The sequence below is a fragment of the Callithrix jacchus genome, chromosome 7 (genome assembly GCF_049354715.1).
Source record: "Callithrix jacchus isolate 240 chromosome 7, calJac240_pri, whole genome shotgun sequence".
Lineage (NCBI taxonomy): Eukaryota > Metazoa > Chordata > Mammalia > Primates > Cebidae > Callithrix > Callithrix jacchus.
This window is the reverse complement of record NC_133508.1, coordinates 90,431,511-90,450,514: the sequence shown is the minus strand read 5'-3', so window position 1 is coordinate 90,450,514 and position 19,004 is coordinate 90,431,511. Positions and strand designations below refer to the sequence as shown.

Sequence of the window (19,004 nt, the reverse complement as noted above, 5' to 3'; positions counted from 1 at the left end):
GTGGCCCTTGGGAGGTGGGCCAGCAGGAATGACTCCACCCATTGTACAGATGGGAACACTGAGCCCATAGTCCCACAGCTTCTGACTCCTTAATAATAGGAGAAGGGAAGTCACATGGGTGGCTGTGCTATGGTCATGGTGTGTAGTGGTTACAAGTGGGGTCGCTGGTTGGCTGGTCCTCTTCCCATCCCCACGCCCAGTCTGTCGATGTCTTCATCAGTAGGGAGAGATGGAGACAGATGGAAGAGAAGGCAGAGACACAACACAGGAGGCGGGAGAGAGAGATGGTGTGGTGGGGAGCACACTGGGGGACTGGGGGCAGGGAGGGTCCATGCATCGTCGTCCTCTGTGGTTCTCACAGTCTGTCTGCACCGATTCCTGACAGATGGAGGGAGGGGAGAGCTGGTGCCAAGAGGCTGTCACCATAGGCGGGCAGAGCTGGAGGAGGGCGCTTTGTAGCCAGGGTTTGTGTGGGGAGGGGAAGCAGCTGGTGGTCTGGCTGCTGGGCCTCCTTGGAGCCCACACCCCAGGAACTGCTTGGGGGGGGGGCAAGAAAGTGGGCAAAGGATAAGCCTGCCCCCTGCCTGGGACTGGCTGTGCCCATGCCCCTGTCCAGGCAGAGACAGCTCCCCCTCTCTCCCTCCTCACACCCTGCTGCCAGCAGGGCCCTCCCTATAAACCACAGATTCCTCCTGTCCACCCCTCACTGGGTGTTGGAGGTGGCAGGGGCCTGGGGATTGGCCCTGAGCTGTGATCCCAGAGGGCATGATGGCTCAGAGCAGGCTGGGGCCTGGGTCTTGCATTTGCTGGCTGGAGCTCAGCCCTCACTGTGCTGCCCTGAGTGTTTCCCAAGTCCCCTTTTCATGGCAAAGGGCTTCCTGCATTTCTTCTGGGCTCCAAAGTGTGTGCAGGGCTGGGCATCCATGACCTGGGGTTCATTTGGCACCCTTGTCATCTCTTGTGTCTTTAGAGTGTGGCTTTCTTCAGGTGGGACTGGCTTTCATGCTCTCTTTCCCAATCCTCCAGTGCCCGACACAGGGCCCAGTGCAGAGGAGGGGCCCACTGTATGCTTGTTGAATGAATGAATGGATCCTCCACTTGCATACTTCCTGGGATGGCGACCTCACTCCTTTATACGGCGGTTCTTTCCAGATTTTCAGAAACAAAGTTATTTCTGGTCCTCTCAGAGGCTCCATGGCTCCCAGGCCAGCCACAGGGGCCACACAGAGACCCTGGCTGATCCTGTTGCCTCAGAGCAGCCCAGAAAAGACTAGAGACATCTGAGCCTGCCCAGCTCCTCACAGGCTGCTGCCCGGCTGGGTCTCCATTGTGCTAACCTCTGGGTTGTCAGTAATCATAGGTGTCACATATGAGCTTTCACTGTGCCAGGCAGCATCTCATTCCATTCACATCAGCCCATAAGGCAGGTAGTTTCCATCCCCCATTTACAGAGGAGAAAAATGACTTCCTCCAGGTCACACGGCTTAGCGGCAGACAGAATGTCTGGGTCAGGAGGGTGGGAGGTGGGCTGGGGTGGGCTGGAGAAAGACTTCCTGGAGCATGGGATTGTGGCAGGGCTTGGGGGTACTGGGGGCTTGGCAAAAGGCAGCAAGGCTGAGGAAGGGCCCGACGGCTTTGCTGGAGGTGGAATCTGCCCCTGCCCCAGTCCAGTCTCTTCCCTTCTCCCCATGCTGTCCCCAGGTGGATCCCTGACACCAAGACTCCAAGTGGGTAGTCCCTGAGGTGCGACTTGGGGGCCTGAGCCCAGAGCCCCTCCTGTCCCCCTGGAAGACGGTGCGGGTGGGCTCCGGGGCAGAGCTCAAGGCTACTAAACTGACAGGAGAGGTCACTGCCCTGTCCAACCTGAGACATGCAGGGTGACAGCTGGGGCCATGGGGACTCCCATCTCCGGTGAGGCATTGGGGTAGATGGGTGGGTGGGGATGGGCTTCCTTGCTGCTGCTGCTCAAAGTTGGTTTTGCTCAGAAGCATCCTCCCATTCATATGCATAATGGCAATCACTGATGGTAAATGGTGGTGTGCCTGCCCTGTGCCAGGGCTGGGCTGGGTGCCCTGTGGACAGCCGATAGGAGTCGGAGGCGGAATCCATCCTGAGAGCAGGGGTGCACCTTTATCCCATCCCCAGAGCCTGACACAGGCTGGGCCCTTGCAGGGCAGCTTAGTAAGGCCTTAGTCGTTGAAAAACAGGGACCTGACCTCTCTGATGGGACGCCCACTGACCAAGGGCACGCTAGTCTCCAGCATGGCCCCTCGGCCTGATCTTTCCCCTCACCTCGGCTGTCTGGATCCTTCAAGGGGCTCCTGCCAGCGAGTGTAGTGGGTGGCTGGAGCCTCTTCCCCCTACGTCACACAGCATGTGAGCTGGGCGAGCCACCTCCCCTCTCCGTGCCTTTGTTTCCTCTTCTGCACAGTGGGGTCATGGCAGGCCCTACCTCAAAGAGCTGTTGGTCGGGAGGATTAAATGAGATGATGAGCTCTGCGCACCATCATCACTCAATGACACTTTTGCTTATGCTTATGGGGAGCGTGGCGGGAAGCACCTCTGCTCTCCACGCATGACCTCATGAATCCTTTAACAGCCTGGTGAGGGGGAATCTGTCCTGTCCCTTTACTGATAGGCCCAGAGAGGTGGGGAGACTCACCCAAGGTCACACAGTGTAGGAATGGCAGCAACAGGATTTAAATGCTGGTCTCTTGAACTCCAAGACCCATGTGTTAGCCACTGCACGAGGCAAGAGATGAAGGGCTTAGTCTGAGAATTGGAGTTGCAGAGGCTCCTGGCTTCCTGTGCTGATCTCCTGCAAGCCTCCAGCCCCCAGTCACGTCTGTCAGCAACTCTGAGAGCCCTCCCTGGGCCTCTCACCTCCCACATGAGTGGGGAAGTGGCAGGCAGGGTCCTGGGCGGCGAGGATGGGGGATTTCCCGACTCACTTGAGATCCGTCACAACATTAATGTTAATTAAGCTTTGTTAATTCAGCCCACTGCTTACACACAGCTCCTGACAGCAGATTACTCATAAGTGAGGCAGTAAATTTATTACTGCTTTTTCCAAACATTCAGCAGGAAAGACGGTGCCCCGGGAAAGGCAGAGGGGAGACCTGGAGGACTAGTAATGCTTGCTTCCTGGTAGCCTGAACCCGCCAAGATCCTCATGGCCCAGAGAACAAGGTGGGGCTCCCCGGGAGACCTGAGAGAGCATGAATTGTAGTCCACTCAGAGCAGACTGCCTGGAGGAGTGCCTTGAAGCATGTCCTGCACACAGTAGGGCTCAGCCAAGGTGTGTTTTGATTTGAATGTGCAGCTCTGAGCCCACCTCCGTGTCAGGAAAACCTCGCTGTGGTGCAATCTGATGGAAGAGCCAGTGGCCTCCACAGGGACTCGGCACCCTGCATCCTGAGGTGTACAGCCAGGGCCAGACGACTCTGCCAGGGCTGCTGGGAAGGGGTCTCTCCCTGTCTCAGATCATAGGAGCACTCTTGAAACCAAGATCAGGTCCACATTCTGGGCCTGTGACCCCAGCCCTTCGCTAGGCTAGGTATCTACTCACCAGGTGAGGGCTAAGCATCTCCTGGGTGCAGTGGGACCCCCTTGTCCTGGGTCCTGCTTCCCACCTTGGCCTCAGACTGGGCCATGCCTGGGTCACTTGAATAAACCCAGGCTTTGGGTATCTGGAATTTTACAAAATTAATTAGAGCATTAAATGGTAGGCCTCTGGGAGAATCCCACCATCTGGCTGTCACAGGAGAGGTAGGACAATCTATGCATATTTGCCTGCAGTGTGTGAGTGTCGTGTGAAGCCAAATGTGCATGTGTGAGGGTGCAGTCTGAGTGCTGCAGTGTGTGCACAGCATGACATGTGTGTCTGAGTATGTTCAGTATATGGTGCATGCCTGAGTGTGCAAGTGGGCGATGTGTGCCTCGCTGTGTGCACGGGTGCCCCTCTGCAGGTACACATGCTGCGTGCATGTGCCTGAGTGTCTGCACGTCTGTCTGAGCACACCTCCGTGTGTGTGGTCCGTGCCCAGGCCTGTGCTTTTGGTGCAGTTAGCCAGGCTGGGCTATGTGCAGAAAGGGAATGGGCTCTTGACTCCTCCTGGCTGAGGCGGTGGGCACAGACAGCTGTGCGGAAGGTGGGACAGGGTAGGTGTGGCAAGTACACTCTTCAGTGGGTGAAGCAGGGCAGCCATCCTTGTCCCTCATTTAACACATGGGGAAACCCAAACCTGGATCCTGGGCTCTAGGCTCCCTGCGTGGTACTCTTTCTGTTCCAGCGGACTGCTGCCCTGTCTGGCACCTGTGCTTCTGGCATCTTTATGCTGTTGGATTTTCACGGTGGCTTGAAGTGATTCCTGAGAGGGTACCACTCCCACTTCCCAGTGCTGCTCAGGGTCAAGCTCGGGACTCCCACTGCACATCCTGTGTTCTTCCCGTTTCATGGAGGAGATATCTGATGTCTGGGCTGCTGGAGAACGCTGGGCCTGATGGTCCTCTGACTGCTGTGTAACCTGGGCCCATCCTGTCCCTCTGTGAACCTCAGAGGCTGATTGTAAGAACTAAATGAAGAGACGTATACAAAGGGCTTTGTAAACCACTAGGTGAGGTGAGGTGATGTAGACAGATGAAGGCCTGGCCCAGAGATGGTGCCACACTACGATCAGGGCCAAAGCTGAGGCCCAAGTTCATGTGTTCCAGGGCTTCCTGAGGAGCTGGCCAGGAGGTGGGCCCAGGAGAGAGGCAGGTGCCCTCCCAGCCTTGCAGACTCTCAACCTGTCCCCAGAACCATTTGCCTGGTGCCAGCATTCTCCTCCAACTCCAGCTCCCCACCTGTGGCTCATGGCAGTGAAGTAGAGGAGGAATGGACCCAGAGAGCAGTGGGACCCACCCCCTCATCCAACTGGTGTTGACACTGGGGCCCAGAGAGGGCAAGCGGCTTACTTAAGGCCACACAGCAGCTCAGGGGTAGAGCTGAGACCAAAACCCAGGCCTGCTGTCCCTTGGCTCTATTCTCCTTGGTACCACATCCCTGTCTTTGGCAAGAGAAAGAGGGCACAAGAGCCAGTTCATATGTTGGAAAAAAGGATATGGGAGTGTCACCCAACTGGAGAGCACTGGAGCAGAACACAGTCCTACATCCTGCAGGAATGGAGGATCTGAGAGCAAGCCTTCGGTGATGATTGCTTTTACTGTGCATGCAGAATGGTGGTGGGGAAATAGGGTTTGTACAGTCTGGATAGATGGAAAAGCCCCAGGCTTCCAGATTGCCTGCATGCGATTCCTTCTGCACACATTCCCTCGGTGCCGAGCTGCTAGTCTGGTAGAGAAAGAGGGTCGAGTGACACCAATGCAGGATCATGAGGCTGTGGTCAGAAGAAGCCTCTGATCCCGCATGGGGTCATAGAAAGCTTCCCAATAGAACAGAGGAGGAGAAGAGGGTCCTTCATTCCCAAATCCCAGAGAGTGAGGAAGCTGTGCGCCTCAGACACCCTGGCCCCAGCAGTCTGAGCCTCGTAGGAGCTCGAGCTTGCGCAGGCTCACCGTTCACCCTGGAATAGGTGGCTGATACCTTCCGGCTTCCTCCCCAGCTCCTTTCCTGGGCCAGGACCCATGCAAATGGGTGGAGGAGAGGCCATTCTGGAGGCCTCTGGCTCCCTGTGAGGCTTAGGAGAGACTCATGTTGGGGCAGGGGTAGAGGTGCAGGGAAGGTGGGCGGCCGGACCCCCTGTGACCTCCACTTCCTGCCTGTGTGTCTAGGTGGGCCAGTCTCAGCTGTCAGATTGGTGTTATAACCATTGTGGTGTTAGCCAGGGATGAGGCTTCTGAAGTAGCCTGCACCATGAGCCCAGCAGGCTGCCAGGTGATCATTCCACCCGCCTTGACCTTTTACTCCAAGGAACAGCCCTTCTTCTTTATACAGGGACAAAACAAGTCACAGAAGAACCAGGTGCCCAGGATGACAGAGGCTAGGCCTCCAGATGCCCTTTGAAAATTGCAACAAAACTTCTTAATGACTCACTGCGTGCAGAGCCTGCAGTGGGGCTGCTACAGTGGCTGGGAAAAAGTGAGGAGGAACTTCCATCACTGAATCTTTTCTAGATGCCATTCCTTATGTTGGGCGCTGATACAGGTGATCTAGCAACCGACCGCCCTGCGACTCAGGATTTACCACCACATTTTTAAATGAGGAAACGTGGGCTCAGAGAGCTCAATTAGCCTGCCTGAGGTCACTTAACTAGTAAGGGACAAAGGCGTGATTTGAGCCCTGGGTTCCTTAACCTGTTTTGGTGGGAGAATGGCCACAGCAGGCAGCAGACTAGGGTCTTCTGAACCTTAGTGATGGGAGGAAGTGTTCACTTGCAGGAAAGACCAAGGTGAGTGGAATCATCTTCAGGCAGCCAGCAGTGCTCACTGGGCAGGCTGTTTAAAAGTAGCTTCCTCTTCAGCCGGGCATGGTGGCTCATGCCTGTAATCCCAGCACTTTGGGAGGCTGAAGTGGGTGGATCACTTAAGGTCGGGAGTTCAAGACCAACCTGACCAACATGGAGAAACCCCATTTCTACTAAAAATACAAAATTAGCTGGGCATGATGGTGCATGCCTGTAATCCCAGCTACTTGGAAGACTGAGGTAGGAGAATTGCTTGAACCCGGGAGGCAGAGGTTGCAGTGAGCCGAGATTGCACCATTGCACTCCAGCGCGGGCAACAAAAATGAAACTCTGTTTAAAAAAAAGATGGCTTCCTCTTCATCCAAGCTGTAGTGAGACCAGAGACCTGTCTTATTGGGGGAGCCATGCCAGCTCAGATGCCCTGGGCTGATGGGCACCCCTCTGTAAGGGGCTCTGAGAAGTGGGTGGTATGGCTGAGGTCTGGCCAGGATGCCAGTGGGCAGTGAGGGTTTGCTGAGCCCATGACCCCACTGCTTTCCGCTTCTTCCCTCCCACAGTCCTGTCTGTCCCTTTCTGCCTAGCTCTGGCTGGAGGCACTGAGCTGGGGCTTGTGGCCATGAACTCTGCCCGTACTGCTCGCCCTGTGGCTGGCCTCAGATGATGAGTGGTCCCAGCCAGAGCCCCGAGCCCTGGCTCTGCCAGAACCAACACCTGGACACATGGCCACCTCCGAAGGTCTTACTAACTGCAGGGCATGCTAGCATGTGGCAGGGTCCCTGACACACAGTAGGCCTGCTACTGGGTTATTTTGGTTTCCATCAGCAGAAACCTGAGACTTCTCAGGTAGCACAGGAGTCAGCAGAAGCTTGGCCATCCCAGAACATGGGACAGAGAGCCCTGGACAGGGCTGGGCGAGGGGAGGCTGCCTGTGGCCCCTCACTGAGCCTTCCTGCAGTGGGCCTGGGGACCCCCTCTGCCCTGAGCATTTGCCAGGCAGTCCAGTGGCTACGCGTGGGCCTGCCTTTCCTCCCCCACTTTGGCATGGCTGTCTCCCAGGAAACGGGGAATTTTCCCTCATTCCCATCATTAGGGTGCCAGGGCAAACAAACAGTCTAATCCAGATGAGCCCTGGGCCACAATTACACTCTCTTTGGGGATTTTCTCTTCACTTGGAGCAATTTCGAGAAGGCCGGAGTAATTGGTATTCCACCCAGGTTAATAGAACTGCTGCCTCCTTGGTATTATGCCTTAATTTCCTTTATCGCCCAGCAAGTTGGAATTCATCGCCCTTTCCTTTCTGTTTCCCACCGAAACCTATCACCAGCCTGTCTGCTGGGTAAAGTCATTTCGTGGCAGCTCTTGGCTCCTTTCCACTTCCCCGGGAATCTTTCTGACCAGAGCCAAAGAACAAGGAGGGGTGAAAAATCCATTTGTACAAAGTGGGGATCTCCTGTTGAGAGCTTATTTCCCTCCCTGTTCAAGAGGAAGGAACGTGTTCAGCCTCCAGCCAGCACAGCTGACTGAGTCCCCTGTCGCTGAGAGCATTCAAGAGGGCGAATGGCCATATGTCAGCGGTGGGAACAGGGGATGCTGGCACTGGTGGGGGTTGGGGAAGGGGCAGACCTTTGCTGCTTCTGGCTCCTGGATTAGATTAGAAGCTTCTAGGGTTTTATTCTGTTTGTCAGTCTAAGATTTGTGATTTTAAACTGGAAAGATTCTGTGACTCCTTGGCTCTAACATTCAGAGGAATCAGCCTAAGTCCTTGTAAATTGTGTTTTCTGACTCTCAGATCCTCTCTGAGATGGGGCGATTCTGTTCCGTGATTCGAAGACTGTCTTATGATTCCTCGAGTCTCTCCAGCAGCAGTATTCTGTTCTGACTGGATCTTGGGAGGAGTGGAATTGCTTTGCTAAGGTTGCCATGGGAGCACGAGGCTGCTGTGGCCCCCTTTTCTTGTGTATGAAATCTCAGGGCTGGGCTGCATGACCTTGGGGCCTGGGTTCCAGGTGTGCTCTGCCTGCAGCTCCCAAGACGCTGTGTGGACTGGCTACTCCCCAGCACCTCACTGGACCCAGATGCTTTTCCACCTGAGCCATGCCCCTTGCCTGTCTGCCCTTGGCCCTCTCCCATTCCAACAGGAAGGCAACCCAGCTCTCCCTAAAGTCCCTGCAGGAAAGCTGGGGCAGTGAGGGAGTGGCGATGGTAAGAAATAAGCCGCATGATTGACAAGAGCTCTACCTGCTTTTGCGGAGCTGTGCAATTCACCATGAATTTCAGCATTGCCACCTATCTTCATTCCCACCCCGAGGTGGTTAGCCCCATTTTATTGATGAGGAAGCTGAGGCTCTGAGAGGTTAAGTCACTTATCTGTAATCATATGGGTTGTTCCCATATGATTACCTGCTCTAGTACAGCCCTAGGCCACCTGGGCGGCATGACGAAACTCCGTCTCTGCGACAACAAAAATATGCAAACACACACACACACACACAATTAGCCAGGTGTGGTGGTGCACGCCTGTAGTCCCAGCAACTTAGGAGGCTGGGGTGGGAGGATGGCTTGAGCCTGTGAGGTTGAGGCTGCAGTGAACTGAAATACTACTGCACTCCAGCCTGGCCAATAGAGAGACCTGTCTCAAAAAAAAAAAAAAGACATTGATTGGCCAAGAACATATGACTTGAGGCAGGACCAGAAGCCCCAGGTGACCCATTTGGAGGGGCTTGGAACAGCACCAAGAACCACAACCCATCCATGTCATGGGGTCACAGATCCAGCAGGTCAGCTGGAGGGGACCCTTAGAGATGGTCACATGAGGAAACTGAGGCCCAGAATGGGCAGAGGTGACACTCCTTCCACCGCTGGGGGCCCTGCCGCTGCCTCCCACTTAGTCTTTCCTCAGGTCTCCTGACCCTTCCAACCTCATTTTCATGCCTTGGTGTTTTGGGGCGAAGGTGGACCACTTGTTTCTTGGGAAATAAATGGATTATGGTCTTAGGCTCTGGTGTGGTTAGAATGTGTAACTCCTTAGTGGAATGGGTTGGAGGAGAGAACCCAGAAACTTTTAAGGGAAATGTTTCCTGATTTAAAACCATCCTCACCAAAAAGTCCTCCTTCCGCCGCAGCCCCTTCGTTCTGAATGGGGTGAATCCTTTCGCTTGAGCCCTTCATGTGTCTCCGTCCTCAGCACCTGCAGCTTCTCAGACTCCCCAGGTGGGATGGAGGGTGGGGGAGAGGGCGAATTCAGATGTCACCTGCTGATGGATGATGGAGGCTGGAGCCCCTGAGCCCGCTGGGCAGCACAAAGCCACGCGCTGAGCCCCGCCCAGCACACGTGGGTGCTGGCTCCCTGCACCCTACCGTCAGGACACTGTGGGAACAGTTTGCCTTCTGGGGACCGCCAAACCTTGAGTAGTCAGACGCTGTCTGCCTGTGGACATCTGGACTCAAATACACAGTTCCTCGAAGGGAAGGCATCAGAGGCTGCCATCCGCAGCTTAGTGACATCTTGGACTCTGGCAGTAGCTGTTGTGGAGTCTTGTCACAGGGACTTCGGGTGCAAATCAGAGTGTGACAGCCTTAGAACCTTAGGTCCCCAGAGTGTCAGCAGCAGAGCCGTGTGGCAGCTGTTTGCAACATTATAATGGATGCATGGGATCTTTAAACTGAGGGTTTAGCAACATCACACGTCCAGGGAGGGGTTAGGATTTGAATCCAGTGCTGCTGGACCCCAGATCTGCTGGTGATGGGCTCTGGACCCCCACCCCCACTTCCAACCATGTGGTTCCATTTTAATCTGTTTAATTTGTTGGGGGTTCACTTGGGAAAAGGATTCCTCTGCCAAAAATAGTTTGCCAGACCCTGTGTTGAGCCCCACCTCCATGCCAGGACCCGACACAGCCTGAGAGGGTGGCTGTGGCAGTGGGACGGCCGGCAGGCCGGGGGCTTCGGGTGGGGTGCAGGTTGCTCTGGGCCACGGTCTCCTCCCCCTCTCATTACTGCTGTGTCGTTGCTACAGCCAGAGAACACTCCGGGTCTGTCGTCCTGTTGACTGGGGTGACAGCTTAATAGTAGCTTCCTGGACTGTCATTTAAATCTGCCTGCCAGGTTAGTCGTCCATGGGAGGGCTGGCACGCCCCCTACCCCCACCCCAGATCTTCGTTCTGCTGGAAGTGGTCGTCTTGGCAACGCCAGGGCCTGGCGAGCTCTGGCGAAGGGTAACTGTTGGGGGAGCAGCCCTTTCATCTCCCCAACCTGGGTACAAGTGGCCCAGCTGCCTTGGGGCTGGGCTGCAAGGCCAGATCCAGGCCACCTTGCACTGGCCCAGGCCTGGGAAGGGAAGTGGGAACAGCCGAGTCCCTTCTGTGCACCCAGCTCTCCAAGGTTGGGACTTTATATGTTTGCTTTCCCCCTCTCAACTGCCCTAGGAGGGGAAAGAAGCTGCCCCAGGTTGCTGAGCAACAAAGTTGAGCTGGAATCCACCTTTCTTAGGGGTCTCTGCTCTGCCCTCAAAGAACATGCCCTAGGGCCCAAGACCTGTCCACAGAAAGCAGAGGTCGGTCAGAGTCTGGAAGGCTTGACATCTCCCTCATCTCCTGTCCTTGGTGGCTGGGTATCAATTCTCTCTCCTTTCCTGGGACCTTCTCTAGACATGTCCCTGCTCTGAGGATTGGGGTCTCCAGTGGGGTCCCTGCAGCTTCACTCCGGGCTCCATGCTCTGTGAACACCTTGTCCTATTTTTCATGGCCCAGAGACGGACGGCTAATGTGTGAAACGGGCCCGCCCCTCCCTTCTCTGCACCTCATCTAATCATCTGTAGGACGAGAGGCTTGCGCCCTAGCAGTGTTTTCCCAGGTGTGGTTCACTGGACCACTTGTTTCTTGGGAAATAAACATGTGGCATCTGAAAAAGGAGTCCCTTGGTTAAACATACTTGGAAGGCTGGAGGAAACACTCAATCAGATATTTTTACTGCAGTCCTTCTCAGGGCCTTTATAAACTGGTGTGCGTCATGAATCTCCAAGGGGGAAAATAATAAGTGTCTGTCCCAAATATCTTGGTGCATGGCCACCCCTGGGCTCTGTGCTGCCCCTACCCCTCTTCTCCTCTGCTAGGGGCTGATTTTTGTCTTGCCTGGCCTCCTGAAATCGCAAAGGAGGCTCTGGCAGCCCGGATCCCTGGGGTTTTTTTGGCTGCTGGAGAGCAGGCGTGTTTAGCAAGAGGCTGGATGGGTCCTTGGGCAAGCTCCAGGAAAGCCAGGTCCCATGTGCCTGGATTCTGAGGGGCAGCTTGGCACCCAGGCAGGGCAAGTTGTCCCTGGCCTGGTGGAGCTCCAGGCCCCTTAACATTCGCCTCACCCCCAGCCCCTAATGGCCACTCTGCTGGCTCCTCCATGCCCCAAGCTCCGTTATCCCTCTTCCTGGAATGTGCCTCACTGCTCTCTTTGCTCCCATAGCTTGGCTGACTCCTCTTGATTGAACACGGTGTCCTCGTCCAGGGAGCCTTCCCTGACCTCTGGGTCAGGTCTGGTGGCCCTCACCTGGCCTGCTGGCCACAAAGTGGGATTGTAGTCATTACCTGGGTTCAAGTGCAACCCTCCCATAGACACGTGCTATGACCTTGAGCAGTCACTTCTCGCTAAGCCTTGGCTTCCAGGGGTGTAACAAGGCAGAGCCGTGTAGAGGCCTCAGGACCTTGGAGGCCAACACGGCAGGACATTGGGATTGCTTTGAGGAAGCGGCACGGAGTGGCGCCCCCGGGCAGCCCGGACTGATCTGGATTTTGAAGCCTCCTCTCTGTACCGGGGTTCCAGGATGCATGTGGGTGCGGAACCGCATGTATACTGTCTCAGGGAGGGATGTTTCTGGAGGCGGGGAAGCCAGGAGGTGCTGAGTGATTCTAAGAATTTCACAGGATCATAGACTCTGAGAGCAGAGGGGGTCTTGAGCCCCAGCGCCACACCTCCATTTCCTGATGAGAAGGAGGCCGGCTCAGATGGTTTGACTGAAGGATCCTGTGTCACACACACAGCAGCTGGGGCCAGGGCTGTGACTTCACACACCTCCAACTTGTGCCTTTATGCTTTTCAGTTCATAAACCCCTGGGGCCATCCTTAGCCTGTTTGCTTCTCACAACGACTCTGTGTGTCTTGTGAAGCAGGGAGGGTATCCTTGAGTGCAGACGCAGAAAGTGTGGCTCAGAGGAGTTGTGTAACTTGCATAAGGTCACACAGCCTACAAGTAGCAGGGCACGGTTTGATAGACCATGGGCTGTCTGGCGCTTTCCTTGGCCCGTGTTCTTGTTATAAATAGCATTTCCCACTCCCTTTGTCCTGGATTTCCCACTCTTCCTGACTCTGTCCCGGGTCAGCCCCTCCTCACTGCCCCTAGAATCCCCAGTGCTTTGTGGCAGCCCATCTGTTGTCATGGCACCAGATTATGATGTCGCAGACCCTGGTTGACTATGTATCACTCCTGGGCTGAGGGACTCACAGAGATGGGCATTGTCCAAGAGATAGACTGGCATGGGGGGACATAAATCCCTGGAAACAGGGAGCCATGGCCTTGAGCCCAGCTGGGGAGTCACCCTGGGAACCAGAGCCAAGGCCTGCAGAGTGGGGCTCTGGCATGGCTTGCTCTGACAGCCTTAGAACGGCGGCACGACCGTTAGAATGGCAGCGTGACACGTTCATGGCAGGAATGATATGGCCTCTTCACGATGGACTGCTGGGCTCACTGCACTGAACGGACCGACACTGGGTGTTCACTAAGACCCCCAGGAGAGTCTTTTGTCCTTGTGACAAAGCTGCATGGGAAAGCCACATGCCCACTTGCCCAGGATCCTGCCGAGGTGGCTTTGCCAGGAGTCAGCCTCAACTCTGACTCCAGATCCTTCCATGTGGTCAGGTTTCTGATGGGGCCTCCAGGGCGCTTCAGTCTAGGCCCCACCCTGCAAGTGCCATCCCAGGCCCGGCTTTATTCTGCTGCACACTACTGGGCACTTTCCAGGAGACCTGAGAGGTATTTCAGTAGCCTCTCTGGGGTCCTGTTCTTAGCCCAGTAACACTGAGGAGGCTGAGGGTCTGTGGAAAGAGATCAAGCTTCGGCAACTGCCACACAGAGTTGAAATCACCCTTCTGCCACCTAACACCCTCACCTCCAAGCCTTAATTTCCTCTTCTGTACAATGGGATTGACAATAGCTACCAAGATAGCTGTGAGGAGTCACTGGGATATTGGGTGAAAGGTGCCAGGCAGAGTGGAAAATGTCCATGCCGGTCCAGCCAGCAAACAAATGTTCCTGAAACCACCAGCACAGGGTACTCTCCGTTTCCTGCGGGGCTGACCTCAAAGCAGCTCTTTGGGACAGCGGTGGTGTTTTTGGCTGCTCTGGCCTCCTTGCCCAGTGCCTGCCAGGGCTTGGCACATGGAGGGAGGCCAAGCTCACCCCTAGGCTTTCAAAATGCCAGGAAGGGCAGGGTTCTTGGAGGGTATCTGGTTGTCCTGTGCCCAGCAACAGAGCCCCTTCATCACCTTCTTCTTCAAGCCTGCCCTGCTGTTTTGGGCACTATCTGACCACACATCCTTCCCAGACTTGCCTACTTGCTCTTAACTCCCAGGCTGCGCTGGGCGGATTCTGTTCTCAGTGCAGAACCTAGAATAGAAGCATTGAATGTGAAACTGAAGCTTCCACAGGGCTTTCCCACCTACCAGGAGGATTTTCTTCCACATCTGATACTGCTGAGTATTTGTTTGGGGCGCCATGGTGGGGGTGGGGGCAGGCATCTGACTGTGGGTTCAGATTGTGACCCTGCTTCCCCCAGATGTGACCTTGGACATGTCACTTAACATCTCTGGGCCTGGATTTCCTCATATGTCAAATGAGTACACAGTAGGCCCCTTGTCATGAGGTTTCTTGGGTAAAAACACCTGGCAAAGACTGGCACAGAGGAAGCACCCAGTGAGTGTTTTTTGGATGCTGAGCTTCTTGTGGAGGGAAAACCTCTGGTGTCCGCATCAGGAAGTTCTCCAGGTGCTGTGGTTCGTATTGGTACTTACTTTCAGATGATTATGGACTATGACTTACCAATAGGTGGTTTTTGCATCTCTCGTTGACAATGACCTCTCAGCCAGGAAACAGGGAGGGCCGCTCCAGGGCCCTGGGCTGAGAGGCAGGAGAGCTGTTCCTGTCCCCACCATGCTGTGTTTCCCTGAGCCAGCCCCTTTCCCTTGCTGGGCCTCAGTCTACCCATCTGAAGGTGTACTCTGATTCCTCAGGTATCTTTTAGTTATGCACACACAAAGGCATTCTTCTAAGCAAAGTGTGAAGAAAACTCATCTTAGAACGCACATGTACTGCAAAGATTCCATTGAAAAGGACAGTCATGGAACAGATTCAGGGACCCAGTCTCTCTCACCACATCCCTGCCAGGCTACCCAAAGGAGGGAAGCAGACCTGCAGCTCCAGAAGCATCCAGAGGGTCTGTGCGTAGATTTAAATAAAGGTGGTCCACGGGGGTGGCTTCCCAGGGGAAGGCGAGCCTGGGGCTGCAGGTATGGAGCAGAGGCTGGGCGGCTGTGCTTGTGTTTGGCTCAGTGTCCCCCACTGAGACCTACCCTGAGCTGGATTCTTGCTGAATTTAACATAGTCCCTGAGCTGCAGGGACAGGGAAGAAAGCAAACCATGTCAGACTTGTGATCAGTGATGCTCCAGAGCACAGGTCATTGAAATACAGGCTGCAGGCCCAGCCTGTCATCGGTTTTTGTAAATAAAGTTTCATTGAAATGTAACCATGCTCACTCATTTATCTAATGTTTCTGATTGCTTCTGCCCCATAGTAGCAGAGTTGAGACAGAGACCATTTGGCCCTCAAAGCCTAAGTAGCTACTATATGGCCCTTCACAGAAAAAGTCTGCCAACCTCTGCCCTAGAAGGACATTCAGGGGATTGTGGGAGCTTGGGGAGGCTCCCAATTAAGATTGGAGGTGATACTGAAGCCCAGTGTGTAACAGAAAGAAGGTGGGAGGTGGGGGAAAGGGCTTTCAGACTAAAGCCAGCTTGCACAAGGCGTGATGGCATAAAAAGCATGGGGTATGTGGGGACCACCAGCAGTTGAGTGGGGTTAGTGGGGCAGGCTGGGGCCACAGGACTTCTCAGCCCCTGGGGAGAGGCCGCATCCTAGTGCCCCTGACATGACATCCATCACAGGCTCATTCCAGGGGAGGACTTTGGTGGTCTGAGCACAACAAGGTCTGGGGTGAGTCACTGCTGTGCTGAGGTATCCTCGTTTAGGCTGAAAAGAGACCCCCTTCCTTCATTTCTGGGCCTCCTGCTCTGGAACTACCACATCTGAAAGATTATCTCTCACCAGATCACCCTCTCTTTTCCTGATAAAACTGTGGGTCAGAAAAAGGCCATAATGTGCATGAGGGTATGGAGCACAGCAGCACAGCAGTGACTCGGATCCAGGCCTCCAGACTCCCTGCCCAGTGCTCTCCTCCTCACCTTCTTCTGTAGTGACTTCAATGCAGATTTGATGCAGATGAGACCCCACCAATTCAGAAGCCTAGGGCTGCTGTGGAGGGTGCAGGGTGTCAAGGGGGGTTGCTCAAGGCCACTTCCCAGTCTCCAAACCCCCAACCCCCACCACCTACTGGGGGTAGCCAGGCAGCCTCAGTTCCCCCACGGAAGGCCTGACAGGGCAACTGGCTGTCCCCCGGGCCTGGCCTGCTGGCTATGCCCAGTGCTGTGCCACTGCTTGGAAAGGAGCTGGGGCACCTTAGAACATGGGCAGCATCTCTTTCCTTTCCTTCATCTGGAAACTCTGATTCCTCTTAGGACAAGACACAGAAGGCAGCAAAGAACTGGGCTGGGGCTGGTACCTGCATTCTCATCTCAGCTCTATTATCAGCTGTGAACTTTCGGCCTGCTACATCCCTGTGCGGGCACAGAACCCCATTCCTTCAGCTTCTAATTAAGACGCGAACCCTGAAAACAGCAGTGGCTGCCACTTCTCCAGCATCTGCCATGTGCCTGAGTCGGTTACAGATTCTTCATACATTATAACTTCTTGTTGCTCCTCCTCACGGCCTTTTGTTTTCCTCTCCCTGTTTTATAGATAAGAAAATGTAGGCTCAGAGGTTAGGGAACATCCTCAAGGTCACACAGATAGGAGGAGGCGGAGGAGGAACTGGGATTGAAACCCTCAGAGCAGTGTGGAGGCCACTCCACAGGCTGTAGGCACCTAGGGGCAGGGACTGATGTGGGTGCCTTGCCCAGTAGATCCTCTTCCCACTGCTCCGAACACAAAATACCTCATTCATCTTGCCACAAAGGAATCATCTATATGAGGATTCATGATCACAGACTCCCTGGTGCCTGCAGAAGGGACTTCGACTTCTGGTCCAGCTGGGGAAAGTGGGACAGGCAGGCAAAGGGACTGAGAAATGCTGAAGGAGCTAAGGCCGTAGGGTATCAGGGAAGGCTTCCTGGAGGCAGTGTCCGTGGAACTAGACTTGGAGGGGAAGCAGGAGTGTGACGGGGACATGATGAATCTTGACATGCTTGCTGGATTTGAGCTTTTAGAGGGCAGAGCCAGAATGTTACCTGTCTTCACGCAGTGTTCAGTAAATGCCTGTGGAATGAAGAAGCGTGTCTCTCCTGTCCTCTGCCCTTGATCAGCAAGGCAGTCCATGGCCTGGTGCGGCCATTGGAGGCCCCATGGTCTGGCTTGCAGACCAAGCACATCCTGGTCGCCCCACTGGCTTTCTGACTGCTCCCAGGCTCACCACGTTCTCCTCCTCACCCTGCAGCCAAGAAGACCTGTGCGGACAGTGACTTCACCTGTGACAACGGCCACTGTATCCGTGAGCGGTGGAAGTGTGATGGCGAGGAGGAGTGTCCTGACGGCTCCGATGAGTCCGAGGCCACTTGCAGTGAGTCCTGCCCCTCTGGCTGGGTGGGGTGGGCCTGTTTCCTCCTCAGATCTTCCTTGTTGGGAGGCTTGAGGCTCAGGAGCAGTGACGCATTGAACACTGTGCCAGGCTCCCAGGGCGCTCCTGGTAAACGAGTGCGTTGAGCTGCTGGTTTCTACTGACCTGGTTCTGGGCTTTCTTCACAGCCCTCTTGCCGACTGGAGCTTGTTCCTGTGGCAGCAGGAGCTGGAAACAGCCTTGTGGAGCCCTTCTGCCCAGAGGGAGCCCTAGCATCCTCCAGGCCTCCCCGCTGCTGCTCTTGAGGGCCCTGACCACAATTCCCACAGTGCCAATGGCAGCTGGTGCTTCCTAAGCCTTTATCATGTGCTGAGCTCTCTATGCGCCTTCACTCCTTCAATCCCCACAGCAGCCTCATGAAGCAGACACTGTTATTTTCTGAATGTTTAAAGGAGAACACTGAAGCTCAGAGAGGCTGAGTGACTTGCCCAAGGCTACCCAGCCAAGACTTCGAGGCCCTGGCCCTTTCCTTTACCCTGGGTGGGCTGGGTGGTGGCAGAGGCAGCAGGGGAGGGGGAGGCCAGAGCCGAGCCCCAGGCCTGCCCCCACACTCAGGGCTTTGTCTGTCCATGATTCATTTTCCAGGCCCTAATCCTCAAAGCAAACTTACACCCGGCAGGTCATTCCATGACATTTGTTAAATTAAAAAGGAGATGAGAAGGGGGCGGGGAAGGACCAGGCAGTCCAGAGGCAGAGCTGCGGCAGCGTGAGCCCAAGACAAAAGGCTCGGGAAAGCGTGCGGAGGACGGTGGGGCTGGCGGGGACCCAGGAGCCCCTCTTCAGGGGGTAACAGTCACCCCAGAGGCAGCGGTGGGGACAATGGAGACCGGAGTCCCATCTAGCACTGTGGAGGGTGATAACTGGGTTTCCTTGTCTCCTAGCAACAGAGCTACCAGTCTCCACATAAGAGAAAGAGAAAGGGAGAGACAGAGAACAGAGCGAGGGCGGCCCCCACCCGAGACAGGAGCCCTCATTTCCTCGTACAGCTGCTCCTGGCCTCCCCAGCCATGCTGCAGGCCCCATCCTTTCCTCGCCCGCCACACAGCCAAACTCCAAGCCGTCCTGGTGGCTCCCAGGCAGGAGGGAAGCCCAGGGCTTTGTCCTGAGCTTCAGAAGGAACAAAGCCCCGCCACGCCCACTCGTGACTTTCATCCTCTTGGCAACCTAAGGAAGGAGGAGGATCCCCTGTAAAGAGAAAGAAACTGAGGCTGGAGTCGGTTCTCCCCTTTGCCCAAGGCTGCCCAGCTAGCAAAAGGCAGAGTCGCGTGCAGCCTGGAGTGTGTGCTCGGGGAGGGGTTGTGGCTACAGGGGGCTTTTCCTCCGCTGCAGTCGGCCAGCTCCATCCTTACCTTACTCCAGCAGATACTCCCACACGGTGGGGGCGGGGGTGCAGAAAGGGAAGGGAGAGGAGCCTCATGGTGGTTATTAGAGGGGGCTGCCTTGCTGCCTGAGGGCTGGGCTCCCCTCTCCCCCGCCCCCACCCCCATCTCTATCTCTTTGTGTGGTTGTCCCTTTTCATCTTCCTATCTGTCCCCCTGTGGATCCCGCCCACCCCTGCCCTCTTGGGCTGCCTCCCTTCCCTGCTCATCTATCCTCACCCTCCCTCTTGCCGTC

The 19,004-nt window shown here is 55.4% G+C and overlaps 1 protein-coding gene and 1 long non-coding RNA gene across 30 annotated transcripts in view; one reads left to right on the top strand and one right to left on the bottom strand.

Moving 5' to 3' along the window:
- LRP8 (LDL receptor related protein 8) overlaps positions 1-19,004 on the top strand; it is a 75,769-nt gene that overhangs the window by 15,543 nt on the left and 41,222 nt on the right. For all 28 annotated transcript variants that reach the window (XM_035251536.3, XM_035251535.3, XM_078331864.1 and 25 more), the window contains exon 3: positions 17,211-17,333. In XM_035251536.3, the coding sequence (XP_035107427.1) occupies positions 17,211-17,333 (123 nt within the window). The remainder of the gene's footprint in view (positions 1-17,210; positions 17,334-19,004) is intronic.
- Positions 1,394-17,459, bottom strand: LOC118142946 (uncharacterized). 2 transcript variants are annotated; one of them, XR_013520088.1, is made up of 4 exons: positions 16,713-17,459; positions 16,281-16,505; positions 9,503-15,973; positions 1,394-9,033 (listed from the first exon to the last, which is right to left on the bottom strand). It is a non-coding gene; the product is annotated as an uncharacterized LOC118142946 (long non-coding RNA). The 2 variants fall into 2 exon arrangements; XR_013520087.1 differs by lacking the exon at positions 1,394-9,033 and having other exon boundaries at positions 14,721-15,054; positions 15,904-15,973.